Raw genomic sequence first — 21010 nt, 5'->3', positions numbered from 1 at the left:
TAGTAAGATCTTGATGAGGGCTAGTTGGTTCATACTTAGAACTGAGGTGAAACAGCGCGAAAAAGACGAGGACACAAGGAAACAAATACCACAGACAAGCGCTGACTGCCAACTGGAAATTTATTTGAAAATCACCGGACATTTATACCTTCTTCAGCATAGGCATGCGCACATCAGTCGCTCTGAGCCACTCCTTAACGAAGATTAGAGCACAGCCCATATCCTTTGCCCCTTTTCGCACGGCGACAGCTGCGGGCGGACGACTGTTCGGACAGAGGTCCTTGACCACAATCAAGCGGGCATTCCTTGCACGTGAGCTCGGCGCATTATAAAGACGCACGCGTCACGTCGGCGAAACGTTCGCTTTCGCCGACGGTGAGTGACGCGCCCTCTTCCAAGAGATGGCCCTGCGTCGCCGTTCAAAATGCGAGCAGCACCGCGAGTTTGTTTGCATGTGCGGCCGCGCCCACTAACGCTCCATCGCCTTCAGAAACAGCGGGTGTTCGCTGTGCCAGACGGCCCTCGCTCGCATCTGTTCGAGTGTGCGGCGTCAAAAGCGTCTCACTGAATTTTGACCCTCGAAAGTTGCAGCAGCGAGTAAATAAAAATATTCTGTCATAGCGCCGAAATTTGCATGCTCATCACAGCCTAAGTATAATGGGTGATGCTACGAAAAAAATTAATATGAAAGTACACCAAGAGCAAATTGATAACATCTCAGTTTCATATACGTAGCAAGCAATGCTGCTGCTGAAGATACGCAAGAGTTCGTGGTCCTAAATGCCTTACTTCACGCGTATCGCAGTCTTCGATTCGCCACTACATTATTTACTTCAGGTAATACGACTTTGATTAGACTGACTGTAATTACATCTTCGCCTGCCGCTTTTCAATGACATACGCCTTGCGAGGACCTTCTAAATTCATTGATAGTTAAATAAGGAGCATCTGTATCCTGTTCCTCACTATTTCCAACGAAGGCCGTGCGGGATCAGGTAGCCGCCGTAACCACGGTTTATTTATGCCGGCCAGCCATGGTGCAGCGGGATCTCGGGAGCCGCCGATGCAGCGGCCGCACAGGTCCAGCCCGCTAGCGTGTTCTATTTCCGCGCTAGCTGCACGTGAGCCCATCTTCTTTTTCGCCTGCCTTGGAGGTGATAGTCGCGCTGCTACAGGATTCCCCTCAAAGTGCGAAGCGCGATTGAAATGAAGCCCAATGGTAAAGTCCAGGTAAAGTGAGCAGACGGTGTCGTCATTGGTAGTGCCAGATTCACGTAATCCGAGTGAGATGTACCCAGCAGCACCGACAGCGTAGGTTGTGAGCGAGGCGCAGCTACAGTGATACAGTAGCGTGAAATCGTGACCTACCGCAGGTTCTCGTAGATGCCCGGGCCTGTAGAAGTTGGAACTCCAAAAGTAGACCGTCTGGCGCCTCGAGACTTGCGATAGCGCAAGTGTTGATTAGTCACAATGTAGACGTAGAAGTGACGCTCCAGCTGCAGAAGCCAGATGGCAGAGCTGCTCCTGTAAAACTTCGGTAGACCATGCATCCGCGGTAGGTGTGAGCCCAGAACATCGGAGGACTTGCCTGCTGCTGCTTTCGGTGAAATCTTGAATGCCGATAGCATCAGGGCTGCAGTGGTCGCTGAATGCATCGCGATTGAAGGTTGTGCTTGTGGCGTCGCCATGCCTGCGAGAGTGAAATTCGCGCCTAGTGGAGCCGGTGGAAGAGCGACTGTATCAGTGATGAGTGAGGCGCCCACGGACGGAAAGCGGACAGCTTGCGGGAACGTCCAAGGAAGAAGAGCAGCGGGCCGTAGAATAACCGAAAGCGCTTTCGTTTGGCCCACTGAATTTCTTGGAAAGAGCCTCCGCGCAGCACCCTTTCATCTGGGGAGGACGCTCACGAACTGAGTAGAGGTCTGGGGTGCGATCTTGTACGCGTTCCAAAATAGAACGGAGGCGGTTCGTTCTTTACGTCACGAAATAGGCGGTATGTTCCGTTCCGTTTGTCCGATAGCAGACGACACGGAATGATTGACAGCAGATATCACGTCACAAATGACGTCATGGCGTTCGGCATGGTTCGAATTGACGAATCGTATTTGGCTCGGTGGAACGAACCGCCTCCGTTCTATTTTGGAACGCGTACAAGATCGCACCCCTGATGTTGGGACCGGTGCGTGCTGACGATCGGCACGGGTGGACGCAGGCGATGAGGGACGACAAGACGCGAAATGACGTGACGGTTGAAATGGTGAAAGGCTGGTGTGGCTGAGAGCTCGATGTGGTGTAGTGAGCAAGGATGGCTGCCCGCAAGTCTACGTGGAAGTCGGAGCCGGAGGGCGAGAACCGGAGCTTGGAACCGACCTGGAGCCTGCAACCTTGTTGAGCCAGAAGTGGCTGCCCAGCTGGATGAACCAGATGTCCGGCACGTCGATGTAGATTTCCCGGACTCCCTACAACCGCGGGACGTCTGCCTGAGCGCGTGAGGCCACGTTACTCGTTTTGGTAGAGTCGGTGCGCTGACGCTGGCGTGGCTGGGCTCGGTCGTCCGGTGTCACCAATTTGTGGGTTGACGCTGGCATGGGTGGGCTCGGTCGTCCGGGTAACCAATTTATGGGAGGAGGCGGGAAGAGGTAAAGCGTCGTAGCCACGGTTTATTTAGGCCGACCAGCCATGGTGCCGCCAGATCTCGGGAGCGGCCGTTCAGCGGCCGCATCATACTAGTAGGCCGAGCTCGCTAGCGCGTTCTGTCGCCGCGCTACCTGCACGTGAGCCCATCTCCTTCTTCGCCTGCTTTGGAAGCGATAGTCACGCCACTGCAGTAGCATGTCTGCTAGGGGGCTGTACAGGTCACCATAGAATTGTTCTACTGCTTTTAGTATGTCATCAAAATTGCAGATGACATTACCCTGATTATCCATGCACTGCAAAGGTTTCGCCCTGTCTTATGCCAAGTTTTCTTCTCCCTCATTTCATGCCGCGGCCATTTTTTTACTGAGTCCTCAATCTTTAGACTGTATAATTTATAACATCGCTTGCGTTCTTCTTGTTTTATTAGCTTTGACAGTTCAGCGAATTCCATCTGATCTCTCGAGTTACACATTTTCATGCTTTCTTACTTGGAATTGCTTACCTATTGGTTGCATTGGTGCCTTACCCCCACCTCAACTGCCGCTTCTGAATTCAGTATAGCTACGATTTCATCTATTTCCTCTATGTTATCATCATCCTTCTGTTTTAAATCTGCATATTCGTTTGCGAGCACCAGCCTGAATTCGTCTGCTTTTGCCTTGACTGCGTGTAGGTTGGTTGGTTTCTTCTAGACTAATTTTATCATTTCTCTTTCAAATTAAGAGATATCGAATACCTCACTAACCTGTGGTGTCCTTTACCCTACCTAACACTTCTATAATCTATTTATTCTTTTCTTTTGTTCATTACGCCTTTTCCAGATCCACTTCCTGTTACTGCGCTTCATGAATATGGTAGCCATTATTGGGAGTCTATTCCTTTCCGCAAATTCTACCAATATCTCTCCTGCATAGTGTTCCTAAAATAGACGCCGTAGTTGCCCATTACTTGTTCCCCAGCCGAATTTTTCTCAGCTTTAGCGCTGAAGTAGCCCGTGACTACATTACACTGAGTTGCACCTTTATCATTGCTAATTCAATCTCTTCATCAAAGTGTCCTATTTCTTCATCATCGTGACCGGAGGTTGGAGCATAGGCTTGTACTATCTTTAATCTGTATATCCTATTTAGCTTTATTACGACAATTGCTGTCCTCTCCTTAAGGCTGCGGTATTCATCACTGTTGCCCGCTATGTCCTTATTAATTAGAAATTGTACGTCATATTCACTATTATATGGAATATATCTTTATCAGAGGACGTGACCGTTAGTTACCATTGTATAAGCCTCACCTGTTCTTCTAACCTCACTAAGACCAATAATATCCCAGGCAATGCTTGATAATTCTTCAAAGAGCCCTGCTAAGCTATCCTCACTCGAGAGAATTTGCGTGTTAAGCGTTCAGTTTGCCGTGGCGGGCTGTGAGGATCCAGAGATTCTTAGCAACATCTGCCGCGTCAGAGGTCTGACCGCCTTCTAGGTAAGCTGATTCGCTGTCTCTGGGGACTGAGGACTGGAATTAAATCAAAGATGGAGGAGATGTGCTTGAAAAGCTTGCGGGCTTCTCTACGCAATGCCTCACGACATCAAGTGCGCTAGGGGGCTGGAAGAATGCCAGCATTATACTGCTTCATAGGAAGGGAGGCGTTAAGGAATTAAAGAATCAGAGGCCAATTAGCTTGGTTTCAGTATTTTTTTAATATTAACCAAGATAAATTCCAATTGAATTAGCGCAGCACTTGACTTCAATCAACCAAGAGAACAGACTGGCTTGAGGAAGGGATATTCTACAATGGATCGCATCCATGTCATAAATCGTTGAGACTCACCGCCCGGGGGACAACCCAGCGGACTTGTTCCACATGAGCTCCCGATTCAACCTGAACTTCCTGCGGGCTGCCACCAGGAAGCGCCAGAACGTCTGTATCGTTCAACGCAGCTCGAGAAGTGGCATTCAGAGAGACCATCCGCAGCGCGGTGAGTTCATTTTTCACAGATTTACACACATTGACAGCCCACTGTCAAGGCGGCGGCCGCCCAGCTAAGCCTACGGAGGATTTCCAAGCTTTGCTCCCCGAGGCCACGCGCCTCGCGCCTCGCGCCTCGGCGACACGCCTCCTGCCCGTGCCCGAGCTTTGATAACGAGCTTCTCGCCTCGTGAACCACCTGCCCGCCGCGTACCAGCCTTCGAAGGTATGGTATGGTATGATGAACTTTATTTAATGTCCTGAAGATCAACCCTTAGGTTGACGCAGGCGGCTCCCACGTCGGGACAGTAAGGTTTAACCTTACCGCCGTATCATGGGCCTTCTGGACGGCCTGTACTTGATCGAAAAGACCTCCACTGTGTAGGACTCGCTGCCACCAGTCTCTCTCCTTGTCACAGTCTGTGAAAGTCACAGGACACTGCCAAAGCATGTGATCCAGAGTAATGATGCCATTACACTTCTCGCAATTGATTGGTATCTCTCTTTCAGGATATATCTTGTTAATAAAGTTTGGACTTGGATAAGTTCCTGTTTGCAACAATCTCAGAGTCACCGCTTGAGCTCTATTGAGCTTAGCGTGTGGCACTGGGAATTCCCTTCTGTTGATGTAATAATGCCTCGTGATTTTATTATAAGTTAGTAATTGGTCCCTGTTCTCCTCCTGTATAATATTAAGGTCCTGGTCGCGTAGTGCACGGATAGTAAGTCCTCGTGCAGCTGCGTTAGCCATCTCGTTTAAATTCTTCCGAGATGGATCGACAGACCCCATGTGCGCAGGAAACCAGCGGATTTCGATCTCTTGGCTGTCCAACTCACCGATCAGCTGGGCAGCCCTTTTGGTTACAAAGCCATTGGTAAAGTGTCTAATAGCCATCTTAGAGTCACTGTAAATCTTCGTCCACTTATTATTCCTTAAAGCCAATGCTATCGCTACTTGTTCCGCGACTGTCGTGTCTTTAGTCATGATTGTAATAGCATCCCGAGTGAGACCATCTGCATCTACTACTACTGCCGTAAAGGCTTTCTTTCCTCTGACCCACGCAGCATCTACAAATGCCGCATGTTCTCTGTCGTGTTCTATCTCTTGCAGGAGAGCTTTGGCCCTTGCCTTTCGTCTTTCCAGGTTGTGCACCGGGTGCATATTTCTGGGGAAAGGAGTCGTCTTGATTACCTTTCTTATGCTATCTTTTAGTTCTACTGTGCCTTCACCTGAAATTTTGGATTCGGTTGGGCACCATCCTACCTCTTCTAGTATTGCTCTACCTGGCCTTGTTCCAGAGAGCCTCTCTCTGTGGGCAATTTGCTGAGCTTCAATTATCTCGGCTATTGTGTTGTGGAGCCCGAGTTTCATTAATTTGTTATCCGGAGTGTTAATCGGTAACCCCACTGTTGTTTTGACTAGCCTTTTAATTAATCTGTTCAACTTGTTTATCTCTGTCTGTGTCCAAGTGAGCATCCCAGCTACATACGAGAAGTGACACAAGGCGAAAGCGTGGACCAGTCTCATGGCGCTCTCCTCTCCCAGCCCTCTGTGTCTGTTAGTGATTCTCCTTAGCAGTCTTATTACCTCCACAGTCTTGCTTGTGATGTGTCGTATTGTTCTTCCATTTGCCCCGTTTGCCTCCAGGAATAACCCTAAGACTCTAATGGATTCTACTTGCTTAATAGATTCGCCTGCCTTCGTGGTCAGTACTAACCTGGGTTCTTCCTCGGGAACGTATCCCCTCGGTTTTCTACCCCTTCTTCTGTTCTTGAGTACAAGGAGTTCAGACTTATTAGCAGAGCATTTGAGTCCCATGCCTTCTAAAATAGACTCTACCTCATAAATGCTCTTCTGAAGTCTGCTTTCCGCATGTCCCATACTTCCTTCAGCGGTCCATATAGTCACATCGTCTGCATAAATGGTAAAGTGAATGCCCTCTATCCCTTTTAGTCCCTTTGCCACTTTTGACATGGCCAGGTTGAAAAGCATAGGTGACAAGACCGACCCTTGTGGCGTCCCTCTGTCACCGAGATCCATCTTCTTTGATTTAATATCCCCGAATCTAAGGTGAGCTGAACGTTTGCCAAGAAAGGTTTTGACCACTTCGTAGAGTTTTCTCCCCAATCCCAGTTCGGAAATCACTTCAAGTATTGCTCTATGCTTAATTCTGTCAAAAGCTTTTTCGACATCCAACCCCAAGAGAGCTCGAGTGTTTTGTGGTTTAGCTAATAGCAGTTGATGTTTGATTAACAACATGGCATCTTGTGTGGACAAGCCTGATCTGAAACCAATCAGATTGTACGGTAGGATGTCATTGTCCTCCACATATTTCGTTAACCTGTTCAATATGACATGCTCCATTGTCTTCCCTAGACATGATGTTAACGAAATTGGCCTCAGATTATCCAAGTTGAGTTGCTTGCCCGGCTTTGGTATTAAAATAGTACTGGCCGTCCTCCATTCTTCTGGATATACCCCATTTTTCCATAGGTCATTAATGTATGTGGTCAGATATTTTATTGAATCGTCGTCCAAATTCTTAAGCAATCTGTTAGAGATGCCATCCGGACCAGCTGCTGACCTACTATTCAGATCATACAGTGCCGTGCGTACCTCACTTTCGGTGAATTCCTGATCCATATATTTGCATTCTACCCCTAAGTAATCGGGATAACTCACATCCTGATCTTCTTTCCTGAGAGGCAAGTATTTAGTAGCCAATCGCTCCATTATGCTCTCTGCGCTTGCAGTCTGACTCTCCTGGTGTACCAGTTTCGCCACTGCCGTACGTCTATTCGATTTAGTGCCTTTTTCGTTGAGCAGATGCCTGAGCAGACTCCAATTGCCTCCACGTTTTATCCTTCCGTCTAGACATTTACACACCTCATCCCATTTTTGTTGCTGCAAATATCGTGCGTGTTCCTCTATACTCTTATTGAGCTGAGCAATTCGTTTTCTAAGTCTCCTGTTTAGGCGTTGTGATTTCCATCTTTGTAAAATCGATTGCTTGGCTTCGATCGAATGCGCCAATCTACTATCAATTTGTTCAACCTCTTCCTCTGTCTCTATAGCCTTAGTTGCTGCATTCAAGTCGTCCCTAAGCTGACCCACCCACTCTTGTTGTGTGATGCGCCCCTTTCTATCTGTGTCTGCTCTGTCTTTTCTGATTTTTCTAAAGTGCTCCCAGTCTATGTAAGTGAAATGCTTTACCTCCCCCCCTGTCGTTTCGACCATTATGTGTAGTATGTAATGGTCGCTTCCTAGGTCCGTACCAGAGTTGATCCAGTCTGCCCTGGGTAAGTTATAAGTGAAGGATAAGTCCGGGGTAGTGTCCCTACACGTGGAACTGCCACACCTGGTAGGAAAGGCTGGGTCCGTGATAAGAGAAAGGCCTAAATCTGTGGCGAGATGCCAGATTCCTTCCCCTTTTTTACTACTCCAGCGGTAACCCCAAGATTGGTGTGGGGCGTTGAAGTCCCCTCCTATTACGAGTGGCGCAGTTTTGGCTACCCTCATGGCCTTATTAAAAATTGCTCTGAAGCTCTGTCTCATCTCTGTGGGACTGCTATATATGTTGAGGCAGAACAAGCTTTGCGCTTTACCTCTGTGCCTTTTTAGGACCATTTCTATCAATATGTATTCAATTTTACTCGTCCCTAATTTTAGATCGTGCTCTATGTAGGGAATTTTCTTGTCAATTAGGGTGGCAATTCCTCTGCCTGGTTCTTTGCCTTTGCAGACCGAGTTGAAGCCGGACAGCCCGATCTCCTCCGCTAGAGTTTCCTGCAACATTATTAATTTCGGCCTATTTTCAACCGTTTTGATTATCTGTGCTAGTGACGCTCTTTTTTGCTGAAATCCTCTGCAGTTCCACTGCCACACACTAAGTCTATTTCTATTATCCATTATTATTGTCGCTGCCCCCTGACTTGCTACCCCCTGTCACTGTTCGCTTGACTGTACCACCTACCGCTCCTGGGGGTATTCTAGCGCTTTCTGCTTCCAAGGGCAGATATTCTTCATCCTCTCCTTGGGCCTCTAGCCTTTTCAACCTTTTCTCGGCTATTAACTTCCACTTCCATGTTTTATCCACCTTAAGGTTAACGCTGTCTACCGTGTCCTTTAGGTCCCTAATCGCATTCCTAATCTCTGCCAGAACCGAGCACATCGATTCTGCCTCCGGAACTACAGCTCTCTTTTTGGGCGCCGGTGTGTCTTCTTCCTGGCTGTTACTTCTACACACCGGCTTAGCTATTGCCACACTGCCGCTTTCTGTCCTCAACCCTTTTTTCATTTCCTGAATCTGCTGCTTAAGTTCTTCATTTGCTTTCTTTAGTGATATAACCTCTCTGATCAGCTGTTCTACTCTGGCATCATTACTTTGTTCCTGCGAGGCTAGCGCATCTGTGACTTTCACAGTACCTTTGACTTTCTCGGCCCAGGTCGCTCCTGGCTCCTTTTTCTTGTTTGTCTTCAGCTCCTGCTCCTTGAAGCGCACCTGCGCCTCCCGAGTCCTGGAACGGTTTCGTCCCCTCGATGTTGAGCGCTGTCTTGATCTTGATGTGCTTCTGGAGCGTGAGCGCCTTCCGGCGCCTGGAGGGATTGCCTTTGTCGGTTGGGCCGATTCCATCTCGGTCTCCACTTTGGAGCGTTGTCTTCTTCTTATTCTTACTACATATGGTATTTGGTACCGCTGCTTGCAAGCCCTGTCACCTGTGGGGTGATCTTCACCGCAGAACTTGCATTCTGCCTCCATGATCGTAATGGACTTGATTCTCACATACCTTTCAGCATGAGAGGAGTCCGGTGTACTAACCACCACAATATTCTGTGTGAAGTTGGGGCAGACGATGTCTTCCTTCGCTTGGTCTGCTGTAAGCCCGGCTGCCTCGACGACCGCTTCTCCAATAGCTGTGCTGACCTTGTTCAGGTTGAGGCCTCCTCGAGGCCTAACGATGATTTTCCTGTGCTCCTCCGGCAGTTGCGGCATTCTTGACGCCTTCACAATCCGGCGTTTGAGCTTGTCGGCACCGGCAGCACCTTTGTTGCCGATCTCCTTTCCTTGTGATTCTTGGATCAAATTGGCGGCTCCACCAGCTCCCCAGGTCTTTTTCGCAGATCGCGATCTTCGGTTGGTGACCACCTGCCAACCCATTCTTTCCTCGCCGTCTTCCGTCTCCGAGGAGAGTTCGTCGTCCATGCGCATATCGGCCATGCCGGCTTGGCGGGCTCGCTAGACCTACGTGGCGTTAGGCCCAGCGTGGCGCCCACTTGCGATGCACAGAAAAGAGGCTATAGAAGTCCAAAAAATGCTGGCCCACCTTGTCCAAAGGTGTCCACCGATTCGGGTTAACCTCACGAATCCGATGATGAGCTTCAATGCGTGGTCCTGCCAAAAGTGCCGGCAGAATCATTCAAAAAGACGGAGCCGATGCGGGGCACGTCCGCTTTCTTCAGCTTCTTCTTCCGCCAGCAGGCCTTCGAAGGTGAGGTACGCTTAATTTCTTACTCAAGATGGAGTATCAAGTGGAGAGGGAGGATGTCTCATCGGAACGGATTACTCAAGATCAAGGTTGGCAGTCCGCGGCGGCCAGAAGAGCTCGCGCCGAAACGCGCACGGCTGGCGCTAATGCGCCATCGCCTCAGCCGGGGGCGCGCCATGGCAAATAAAGTGGTGCTGCGCTAAAATCCAAAGTGATGAGAGCGGGACGATTGCCCTCACTTCCTCGAGATGATATCAAGATTGTGATCGGGCCGCGAGGTTGACTCAATATCTACAAGATTGGCGCTGTTACGGTGGCTGACGCAATACTCAGTCAGGAAGATCTATGCCATCAGTCATGAAGCATCAGTCAGGCATCAGTCAGGAAGATCTATGCCAAGATACTCTATGCCCGAATCTACAGCAAAATATTATGGTCGCCAGTACTCCCAAGCGCGAGAACGCGAACCGCTACGTCCGGATGAGGCAGATACTCATCTCGGGCAAGGTATATGAGCTCAGTGCCTACGAGACGGCCCCGCACATCACGTGCAAGGGGGTGATCCCCAACATCCCTCTCCAAGGCGGCCCTGACGTCATCGATGCCAAGGTTGTCAACACCAATAATCCACTCGCCTTAGCAGCGAAGAGAATAGCCCAAACAGGCACGGTCGTCGCCGTCTTCGACGGGCATCGTGTACCGAACTTTGTCAGGTATGGATCGTTACTCATGCAGTGCTCGCTCTACCGCAAGCAAATCGACGTGTGCTATACGTGCGGCCGCCTCAGTAATCGCGCCGACGTGTGCCCCACTCCTAGTAACGCGATTTGCCGTGGCTGTGGAGCTATAGTCCCGATGAGCTGCATCAGTGTACCTGCAAGTGTAAACTCTGTGGTGGCCAGCATCTCACTGCTAGTAAGGACTGTGCTCAAAGGTACAAGATCCCATACATTGTGCGTCGTCGTCAAGATGGCCGCTGCCGCGTCACCGTCCCCTCAGCGGCGCTCCGACACTGCGGATGAGCTCCAGGCTTCGTCCACTCAGGGTGCTCAGCGCCGAGGACGCTCCCGTTCCAGGGGCCGCTCTGCCTCCTGGGCACGTTCCGGCTCCCGCCGCGGTTCCAGAGCACGGGCCTGTTTTCGGCCTCGCTCCAGCTCCAGGCCGGGGCACGACACATCGAGGGGGACCAGGTCCCGCTTCCGCACGCCCACCGGCCTTAGAAGCAAGAGGTTGACGCTCTCGTGGGCCGACAAGGTTCGAGGGGGACCTGAGGGCCCAAGAGATGACGACCTGCTTCCCGATTCACACCACGCAAACGAGCTCGAGGAGTTGCGACGAGTTAACGAGCAGTTGAGAAAGAAAGCGCGCAGGTTGAGCAAAAAATGAGCAGTCTAGATGCGGAGATGGCGGAGATGAGGAAGCTTGCGCTTTCACCGTCCTCGCCGCAATGCGCCTTGGCCTCGGCCGCCATGGATACGTCCGAAAAATCCCACCGGTCTCGCGCACCCAGCCGTCGAGCGGTAGAGAACAGACAGGAAGACGAGACTATAAAATTACTCTCGGAACTCAAGAATGCTTTCGCCAGCACGCAGGCTAGCTTAGTAAAGGTCCAGGAAGCTATAGCGCACCAAAATAATGAGCTTAGGTGCACTCAGTGAACGAATAATGAAATTGGAGGAGGTCAATGCCCGGAGAGAACCCAGCCCCGCTCCTTCGCAGGTCGCAGGATGGCGTCATGTACTAGCATCACCGACGGAGGGCGCGATTCTCAGGGCCGCTCAACGCCCCTCTCAGCATAGACATGGATAGTGCGGACGAGAACTTTAGTATCTGGCAATAGAACTGCGGAAGGTTTCCCAACAAGACGCCGCTTTTGCAGGAATATTTAAGAACTCTCACAGCTAAGCCCCAAATCATCACTATTCAGGAATTTGCAACTAGTACCCCTATATAACTCGCGGTTTGTCTGGTAGTATCATCACATTCAGGAGGTAGAGGAGTTGCTATCCTTGTCATGTACGTCATGACCAAAATACTCATGAACCCGCCCAGAAAGGGCCTAAGAAGAAACAGCCTCTTTTTCCTCAACGTATGCTGCAGCCCCAGCTATCGCAGGGCGAGGGCGAACTCTCTCCTCAAGAGGCCGTCAGCCTGGCCGGTGGGCACCCCCTTGTCGTCGTCGGGGATTTCAACGCCCCACATAGGGTGTGGGGGTACACCCATGACACGCCCAAGGGACGCTAGCTGTGGCAGACTGCGATGGAATTGGACTTGACCCTTATCACCGATAAGGATTTCCCCACTAAGAGAGGCAACTCCACATGCCGGGACACTACCACAGCCCTCTCTTTCGTCAAGAACGTAGGGAAGGTCAAGTGGGTCAACGCGGCTCTAGACCTCGGAAGTGACCACTACGTCATCGAAGTCTCCCTCGCGACTGCACGCTATAGGACGAGGAAATTCAAGTTGATCGACTGGGACGTTTTCCGCAAGATCAGAGCCGAGCGCGCACCGACGGCCGAGACAGATTTTGAAGGTTGGTGCAAAGGGATCAGGGATGACGCCGCGGCGGCAACCAAGGACGTCGTCACTGAACTCGGCATTGAAAAGATGGATAGTGGGTTACGCACCTGCTGGAAGCCAAGCAAGCCCTCCTCACGAGATGGAAGGGGCAGAAGCATATAGGAGGCTCTGCAAGAAGGTTTCCCAGGTTAACAGGGACATCGAACAGCTCTGCAAGAACCTGTGTAAACAACAATGGGTCAGTTCAGATCAGGCAAGAGCTGGGGTACGCTCAAACACCTTCTCGATGAGGGCAGCACCAGATCCAGCCAGAGACGATCTCTCGCGCTAGCCATTCACCTCGCTGCGGACTCTACTCCGGACGAGTTGATTGTCGACAGGCTCATAGACAGGTACCTGCCAGTCGCGGATAGGTCTACCCCTACCCGGTTCCCGGACTACACGGGGTGTGCGGCGCCGGACTTGGATCAGGATTTTACTGCGGCCGAGATCCGAGAGGTCCTCTTCTCCTTCAACGTCAAATCTGCCCCTGGCCCGGATGGCGTCACTAACAAGATGCTCAGCACTCTCGATGATGAATCGATTGACTTCCTCACTGAAAGGATTAATGAAGTCTCGAGCAGTGGACAGGTCCCCACACAATGGAAGACGGCCTGCACGGTACTCACCCCAAACACGGTAAAGCACCATGAATCGACAATCCAAGACCAATTTCCCTGACATCCTGTGTCGGTCAGGTCGCAGTGCATGTCCCGCTCAACCGGCTCAAGGTGCACATCGAGACAAATGACATGTACACGAACAATATGATTGGTTTCAGAGCCCGCCTATTCACACAGGACGCCATAAAGCTGATAAAGCATCAAATCATCGACCGGAGCACGGGAGATACCAGATCCATCCTTCGATTAGGCCTGCAGAAGGCCTTCGACAATATCGCACGCCAATTCATTCTGCAGTCTATTGCGGGCCTCGGGCTCGGGAAGAGGGCCTACGACTTCGTCCTATCCTTCCTTAACCAGAGAACTGCGAAGCTCCAGATCGAAGGATACCTTTCGCAAGAGATCACCCTCGGTTCACGCGGCACGCCTCACTGATCAGTCATCTCGCCAACATTATTCAACATCGCAATGATCGAGCTTTCCAAGGAGCTCGCGAAGATTCAAGAAATCAACTATACCGTCTACGCAGATGACATCACCATCTGGTGCGTGGGCGGGAGCGACGGCCAACTTGAGGCCGCCATGCAGAGCGCCATCGATGCGACCGAGCGCTTCCTCCGCCCCACTGGGCTAAGATGTTCTCCATCCAACTCTGAACTACTTCTCTACGATAAAAGACCCAAAGGCGGCGGCAATCGTGATTGCAAATCGACGCCCGAAAGCGAAATACGGCTTTTCACTGGTGATGGGTTCCCAGTGCCCAGGGTGGACTCGCTCCGAATATTGGGGATGTATATCGATTCTAACGGAACGAATGGAACCGCACTCAGAAAGATCACTGCCAAGACGGACAGTGCTCTCGGCCTCATACGGAGGATCGCCAACAGGCACCGGGGAATCAAGGAAGACAATCTCATCCGCATTATACATGCTTTTGTTCTCTGCCACCTTTCATACTCGGCGGCCATGCGTAATTGGCATGTTGCAAAGAGGAACAAGCTCAATTTACTCATCAGAAAGGTCTTTAAGCTTGCCCTCGGCTTACCTGTAAGCACCCACACCGAAAACCTGCTCAAGCTCGGAGTCTACAACACGCTCGAAGAAATAATCGAGGCACAAGAGCGCTCGCAGCTCCTCAGGCTATCCAGCACCCCGGCGGGTCGCAAGATACTCAATGAGATGGGCCTCAACCCTGTCGACCAGTGCCCCGACGCCGTGCGGATTCCCAGCGACAACAGGTCTCAACTGCACATCGCGCCCATTCCCCGCAATATGCACCCCGCAAACAACGTCGGTAGACGTCAGGCCAGGGTGTACAGCTCTGCTCGAGCATGTCCCCAACAACCACATTGAGGCAAGCTTCGTGGATGCCGCGACATATGTCCATAGAGAGGCATTCGCCGTCCCCATCATCGACTACAATTCCAGGCTCAGTTTCTGCGCCACGGCACGCACTTCGAAGCCCGTGGTAGCCGAATAGGTTGCAATCGCGCTGGCTGTGCTCGATGGTCGCAGGGAGGCCATATATAGCGATTCCAAGACAGCCATTAAGGCCTATCAAACGGGGATGGCCTACCCTAAGGCCCTGCGCATTCTCCAAAGCGCCAAAAGTATCTCTCCGCATTCTCTCACTTGGTTTGCCGCTCACTTTGGGTCAACTTAGGGCGCTCCTTCTAACCCTAAAGAGGGTGCGCACGAGGCCGCGCGAGGACTCACTGACCGCGCCGCCTCCGCAGTCCCTCTGCCCCGCGGGGAACCCTTGCTCACGTTCCATGAGGTTACCACACACTACTAAATGTCAAGACGGGCATTCCCCTTCCAGCAGTGTGCAGTGTGGAGAGCAAACGGAGATAGCCGATATTCTAGTTGACATTAAGAGAAAGAAATGGAGCTGGGCAGGTGAAGTAATAGGGTGGGCAGATAACCGGTGGACCGTTAGAGTTACAGAATGGGTGCCATGGGAAGGGAAGCGCAGTCGAGGACGGCAGAAAATTAGGTGGGGTGATGAAATGAGGAAATTTGCGGGCACAAATTAAAATCAGCACAAGACAGGAGTAACTGGACATCTCTGGAGGAAGCCTTCGTCCTGCATTGAGCATAAAAATAGAGTGGTAATCATATTACAACTTATGACGCGAGGTTACGCCCTGCACGTAGTAAGTACGAATTAATGTGCGACGATAATGACTGAGGCTCATTTTTACTTCGAATTACCTGACGCCTACCATCATCGACGCCTAGCTACTCTTTAAGTGACGCACTATTTTTCGTTCGTGAATGCGAGCTGTGAGAGAGTCTCTGTAGCCTTCGTAGCGCTATAGTGTAGCATTGCCTGCTGTGTGTGAAACGGCGTACAAAGTGCACGCCGCCAACGCATAAGAATGTTCGACAGTACGAGATTTAATTTGAGCACACAAATACCAAAGCGTTTCGCTCACAGCAGCTCATTCATATCGGCTGGCAGCATTCACTAACAGTACAGTGTCCAGCATCAGGATTGGCTGGCATACGCTTTTACAAACAATTCTAGCGTGAAAGGTTTCTCTGTACACGGCCTTCCCATTGTTTCGTACTTAAGACATTTGGAGCGTAAGCTTAGTTCAAGCACAAGCAAACATATAGCGACGAACTTATTTCCGGAAGTAAGTTTGTGCTCTGCAATAGGCTGTGCCTCGTTGAATTTGTGGCTCCGACTATCCGCGCGGGGTACGACGCGTTTCCTCAGTCGACACCCGTACTGCCTCGGAGTGGTTAACGACTACCGCAGCGTCCGAAAACGAAGCAGAAAGGATAGAGCGATATAGTTCCGCGTCACCTGCTATGAGGAAATGAATGAGCAGTCGATTTGGTATTTTGTCTAATGCCCAGCTGATGCAGCTGATGATGTTATTCTGGCTTCTCGTGGACAATAATTCGTTAGAGAAGGCTTAACCCTGACCACAAAAAAGATGAGAAAGTTTACTGTCAGTAAAGTTTGATATTCCGCAGGCAGTCACGTGATGCGATAGCATGGAGCTCCGACATGAATCTCACGTCGCACCGTTATCACATACATATAAATGCGGTAGCCCGCTAGCGTGATATACTTATGTTTTCCGCCTGTTTCGTTGCTCGTTTAGGTAATGACGCGATCAACAGCTTCCTTGCATCCTTCAGGCTTATAGACGTAAAAAAAGCGGTGCAATGACCAGAGCATGCAGTTGCTGGCTTTTCATTGCGATAGCAATATATGGACACTAAAGGCTTCGCCTTCGCCGTAATTTTCCGTGCATATTTAAGTTATGTAAGCTTTAAGCTCATCCGTACCGCATTTGCAATGTAGATGTTATGCTATTCAACCGCCAAGGTTTCTCCGACCAAGTCTCATTACTTACTTGACTTAATTATTCTGCGTAATTCTTGAGCGCACAAGTAAAAGCAACTAAACAGGTCGATCGACAGGGCATGACTTTTACTCTAAGTCTTCCGAGACTGTTAAAAAGGCCGAAACAATATTATTGCTCACAATCTGAAAGTGATGTTATCTTGCTGGCGCCGCTCTTTACAAGAAGCGCAGTGGTGCCTGTGCGATGACATTACAGGCCCTACACAACATGATTAAGGGTGCCAGAAATTTTGGCGCACCAGCGTATGTCACGTCCGAGTATATAGTAGCACCCACGTGTAGTTATGAAAGATCGTCCGAGTAGTTCAGGAGCAACTCATAACCTTGCTATGGTTGAAAGCATATTTAGCGCCAGCAAACAAGGACGTAAGGGAGACGACAACACAATGCGCTTGTGTTGTCGTCTCCCTTACGTCCTTGTTTGCTGGCGCTAAATATGCTTTCAATTTACCAACACGCCCAACAAATGGCATTGCTATGGTTGTTTGTGCTTTTGTGCTTCGGCCTTCCGCCGAAACTGGCAATTGTTTTATACAGCATCCCTGATGATGACGCATCTCGTGACGTCGTGCTATATGAGAATGCGCTAGGCGTGCTATTGAGTTGCATTCAATAGCACGTCTTGGCAGTAATACCACAAGACAGTTTATGAAAGCTATACGGGTGCGCGGGCGAGACCCTCAATCTAGCAGACAAGCACGTATGGAATGCAGTAAACGAATATAAAGACAGATGTACTTCGTCCAATGTTAGTTTTCTTCTTGTTTATCGACATAGTGGTTGAGCACTACACCACTATAGATATGTGCATCAACACTGACGTCCGAAGCTGCATCTCGTTATCGAGGTAATATGGCAATACCTGACTTGTCTTAAGAAAATATGAGCTAAAGTGATACAGCAAGAAGAGTGCGCAGCGGACAGCACTGCGGGGCACTTGCCTTGGTCATCGAAGGTCTTCTGAAATTGCGCGAAGCTCTCGCATTCGAACACGTGGTCTTCCGAGGATGCCAGCATATCCAGGTGCCTTCTGATGGAGCGTCCGATGCTGAACACGAATATTTCTATGCCGGCACCCTTAAGCTTGTCCGCTTCTTTCACCGGATCCGGGCCCATCGTCGCCAATCCGTCCGTCACCAAAACCAATACCTGCAAAACAAGACCAAACTTGGGCCGCCGTTCATAGTTACAGAAGTTCAGTAAGCAATATTAGGGTTATGCGCCCATTCTGCGGTAAAACTGAAACGCAGTTCGAGCGTGAAAATTAAAACATTTCTTGCGCGTTGCAATTTTTGGAATTCGAGCTGCTCTCTGTGAAAAGACGGTATACTAACCATTTCGAAAGGCCAACTGTATATGCGACAGACTGTTGTGTAGAAAACTGCAACGATCGTTATCAAGGTATCCAGCCCTACACTGTTTCACTATACCGGGTCTTTCACGTAACTTGAACCAAGGTTTTAAAGAAGGTTCTTAGCCGCAGCCGAAAGAAACCAAGCAGCATATGGTTTGCTGTCATGTGGCACTTCTTGGAGTATTTCTTATATTCTGCCTAATTAGGTAATTAACCAAGATTAATTATGAAAAATCTTTAACATTCACTTTAGGGCCACTTGCGTTTGGTTGCGATGTAGAGGGGACTCAGAAACGACCCATCCAAACTTTTGTGGCAACGTGCATGCTGCGTGGTAATTTTTTTCGGCGTTTAAAGAAAGCCTGCGAAATACGAAATAAACTCACGCTACTGCTCTCGTGTGCTATCGTATTGCAGCGCTCTCAGCCGCCCTTTGTGCGCAAGAAGCGTGCGCGCGGACCGCGGAGAAGTGAGCGGCCGGAGCTCGAGGCATCGGCTTCACACTGTGTCAGCATCTTTGGCGGTGGCACACGGAAAGGCCTTCTTCCCTATCAAGCGATAGGCTCGACGCACGGTTGAGAGCGCTGAATACGATAGCGCACGAGCGCAGCCACGTGGTTTTATTTCATATTTAGCGAGCTTCGTTAAACGTTGAGAAAAGTCGACGCGCAGCATTTAGTATTGCCAAAAAAATTTCGATCGGTTGTTTGTGAAACCCCTCTACAAGGCAACGATGCGCACTTGGACAAAGTAAATGCTAAAAATTCTGTATAATTCACTTTAGTTAATTAACTAATTAGGTGGAATAAAATGAATGAATGGATGGATGGATGGATGGATGGATGGATGGATGGATGGATGTTAAGAGCGTCCCCTTTGGAGCGGGGTGGTGGGTTGCGCCACCAAGCCCTTGCTATTACACTGCCTAATGTCCTACATAGGTTAAAGAATAAAAAAAGAGAAAAAGAAACGCTATGAACTACCCCACCCAAATTTTCTGATCCCCACTTTCGAACTGTGCTTTTGTACGTCGTTGTATTTAAGAATACTCTGGGGAGCGCCACCTTACGGCAAACTATATGCCGTTGCTTTCATCCAGCTGCGGCTAACCACTTTGTCAAAATCCTTGGTTCAAGTTACGCGAAACAACCTGTATAGCAAAAATGCCCAAGGGAATGAACTGCTCCAAACCTCAGAGGTCTGGTCAAGAGCACTGATAGTTGCAAAAGTGAAGGAAGCCTGGCTACGTATAGACCCTTTTCGCGGAAATTCCGTGGCCGCCGCCATATTTGATCACGTGGTGAGACGTTCATTCCATGCCCTAACCTGCCTGCCTTGCAACGGACGTGCATGACACTGGTGCGGCTCAGAAAAAGTGTTTAGGCGGATATGGTAGACGGCCTGGGTGGACAATAGAAAGCTTTGGTCACAGCTTCAGAGGAGATGTAAGTGCTTGCGGAGCTCATTACGTTTTGTCCAAATGGCGCTAGCAGCGTACACGGTGCTGTGTTGTGCCACACTGCGTGCCTACATGGAAGCAACGGGTGCTTCCCACTCCGCACTTCGTTGTTTCGAAGTGGTTGCTCTTGGTGACAACCGGCAAGGCTCCAGGAAACTGCCGAACCCTTTCCGTGGCTCGAAATAAGGAGTCCGGGGACACAGAGCAGCATGACGAATCCACTGACAGCCTTCAGAATTCCACAGAACTGCCGAACCCTGCCGTGGAGACCGGCTTTATGCAACTTGAAATTCTCCTTTGTCGAAAGAGGAAATTGACGAGGTTGACGTCATCACCGGTCCTGCCTCTTTCCTGCCGATGATGGGACACCCAAAGGGTTTTAAAGCATAGCCGGCCAATTGTTAGGGCAGAGAGTCGCCACAAGCCTGCTGTGTTGGCGTGGTGCGCTCTTCGGCTCCGCTACTTTATGCTGTTGGAGATCTTTAGCGTGTCCGGTATTCCGGCAAGCGCGGGCGGTTTGCCGGTTTAGCGGGGGTGTAAACGTGAGCGGCCAGATTGGTGGCGCCAGCTGGCGGCGCAAAACCCAACCACACAAACACAAAGCTAATTATTATATTTTGCTTAGCTGCTGGTGTAAATTTTCGACAGTGGCGTAATCGTGTTCACAATTACGCCGCTGCCAAAATTCGCACGAGTAGCGAAGCAGGATATAGTGGGTTACTGCAGTTTTAGCTCTGTGTTTGTATGGCTGAACTTTACGCTACCAGGCGGCTGCACCGCTCTGGCCGCTCACGTTTACGCCCCCGAAAATCCGGCAATCCGCCCAACCGCTCCCGTTTACCGGAATAGCAGACAAGCTAAAAGTCTCTATTACCTGCTATTACCGGCTATATTGCACATACTATATAAAGCTTTTCGTCTCCTCCTCGTTGGCTCAAAGAGTCCGTCTCTCGCCCTCTACCCTGAGTCGCCATAGCTGGCACTGAAAGAGGGGCTAGAAATGTATTCCAAGCTGTCCAGACTTTCCATGAATTAAATCAGGATCAGTGTGTTTTGCTGTTCGTCCGCGTTCCACCGGGCCTGTCTCCAGTTGAACACTTCAATATGTCCCTTCGCTCGCGGCCAAATCACCGTCCTTAGACACCTCGTGGATGAAAGAGACGTGCGACCTGATTCGGACAAAATTCGCGCCGTTGCGAACTTTCCTGTCCCGAAGACTACGAAGGACGTGCGCAGTCTCGTAGTGCTGTGCGCCTGTTTCCGGCGCTTTGTAAAGGATTTTGCCACCGTTGCACGTCCCCTTACCGACCGCTTGCAGAAGGACGTCCCATTTTCTTGGGGTCCTGAACATGCCGCATCTTTTTCTCATCTCACTACTCTTCTTACCACGCCTTCAGTCCTGGCCCACTTTGACCCCTCTGCCGATACGGAAGCTCGAATTCATGCCAGTGGTCACGGCATAGGAGCAGTGTTAGTGCAACACCAGCACGGATATAACTCTGTTATAGCCTATGCCAGCCGTCTTCTATCACCCGCT

At 50.2% G+C, this 21010-nt stretch overlaps 1 protein-coding gene across 2 annotated transcripts in view; it reads right to left on the bottom strand.

The window, feature by feature from the left end:
- LOC126535914 (sushi, von Willebrand factor type A, EGF and pentraxin domain-containing protein 1-like) overlaps positions 1-21010 on the bottom strand; it is a 230935-nt gene that overhangs the window by 160895 nt on the left and 49030 nt on the right. For both annotated transcript variants that reach the window (XM_050182766.3, XM_055073349.2), the window contains exon 4: positions 17602-17809. In XM_050182766.3, coding sequence (XP_050038723.3) covers positions 17602-17809 — 208 coding nt within the window. The remainder of the gene's footprint in view (positions 1-17601; positions 17810-21010) is intronic.

This window comes from Dermacentor andersoni, chromosome 4 (genome assembly GCF_023375885.2).
Source record: "Dermacentor andersoni chromosome 4, qqDerAnde1_hic_scaffold, whole genome shotgun sequence".
Taxonomy (NCBI): Eukaryota; Metazoa; Arthropoda; class Arachnida; order Ixodida; family Ixodidae; genus Dermacentor; species Dermacentor andersoni.
This window is presented reverse-complemented; position numbering and strand designations above follow the sequence as displayed.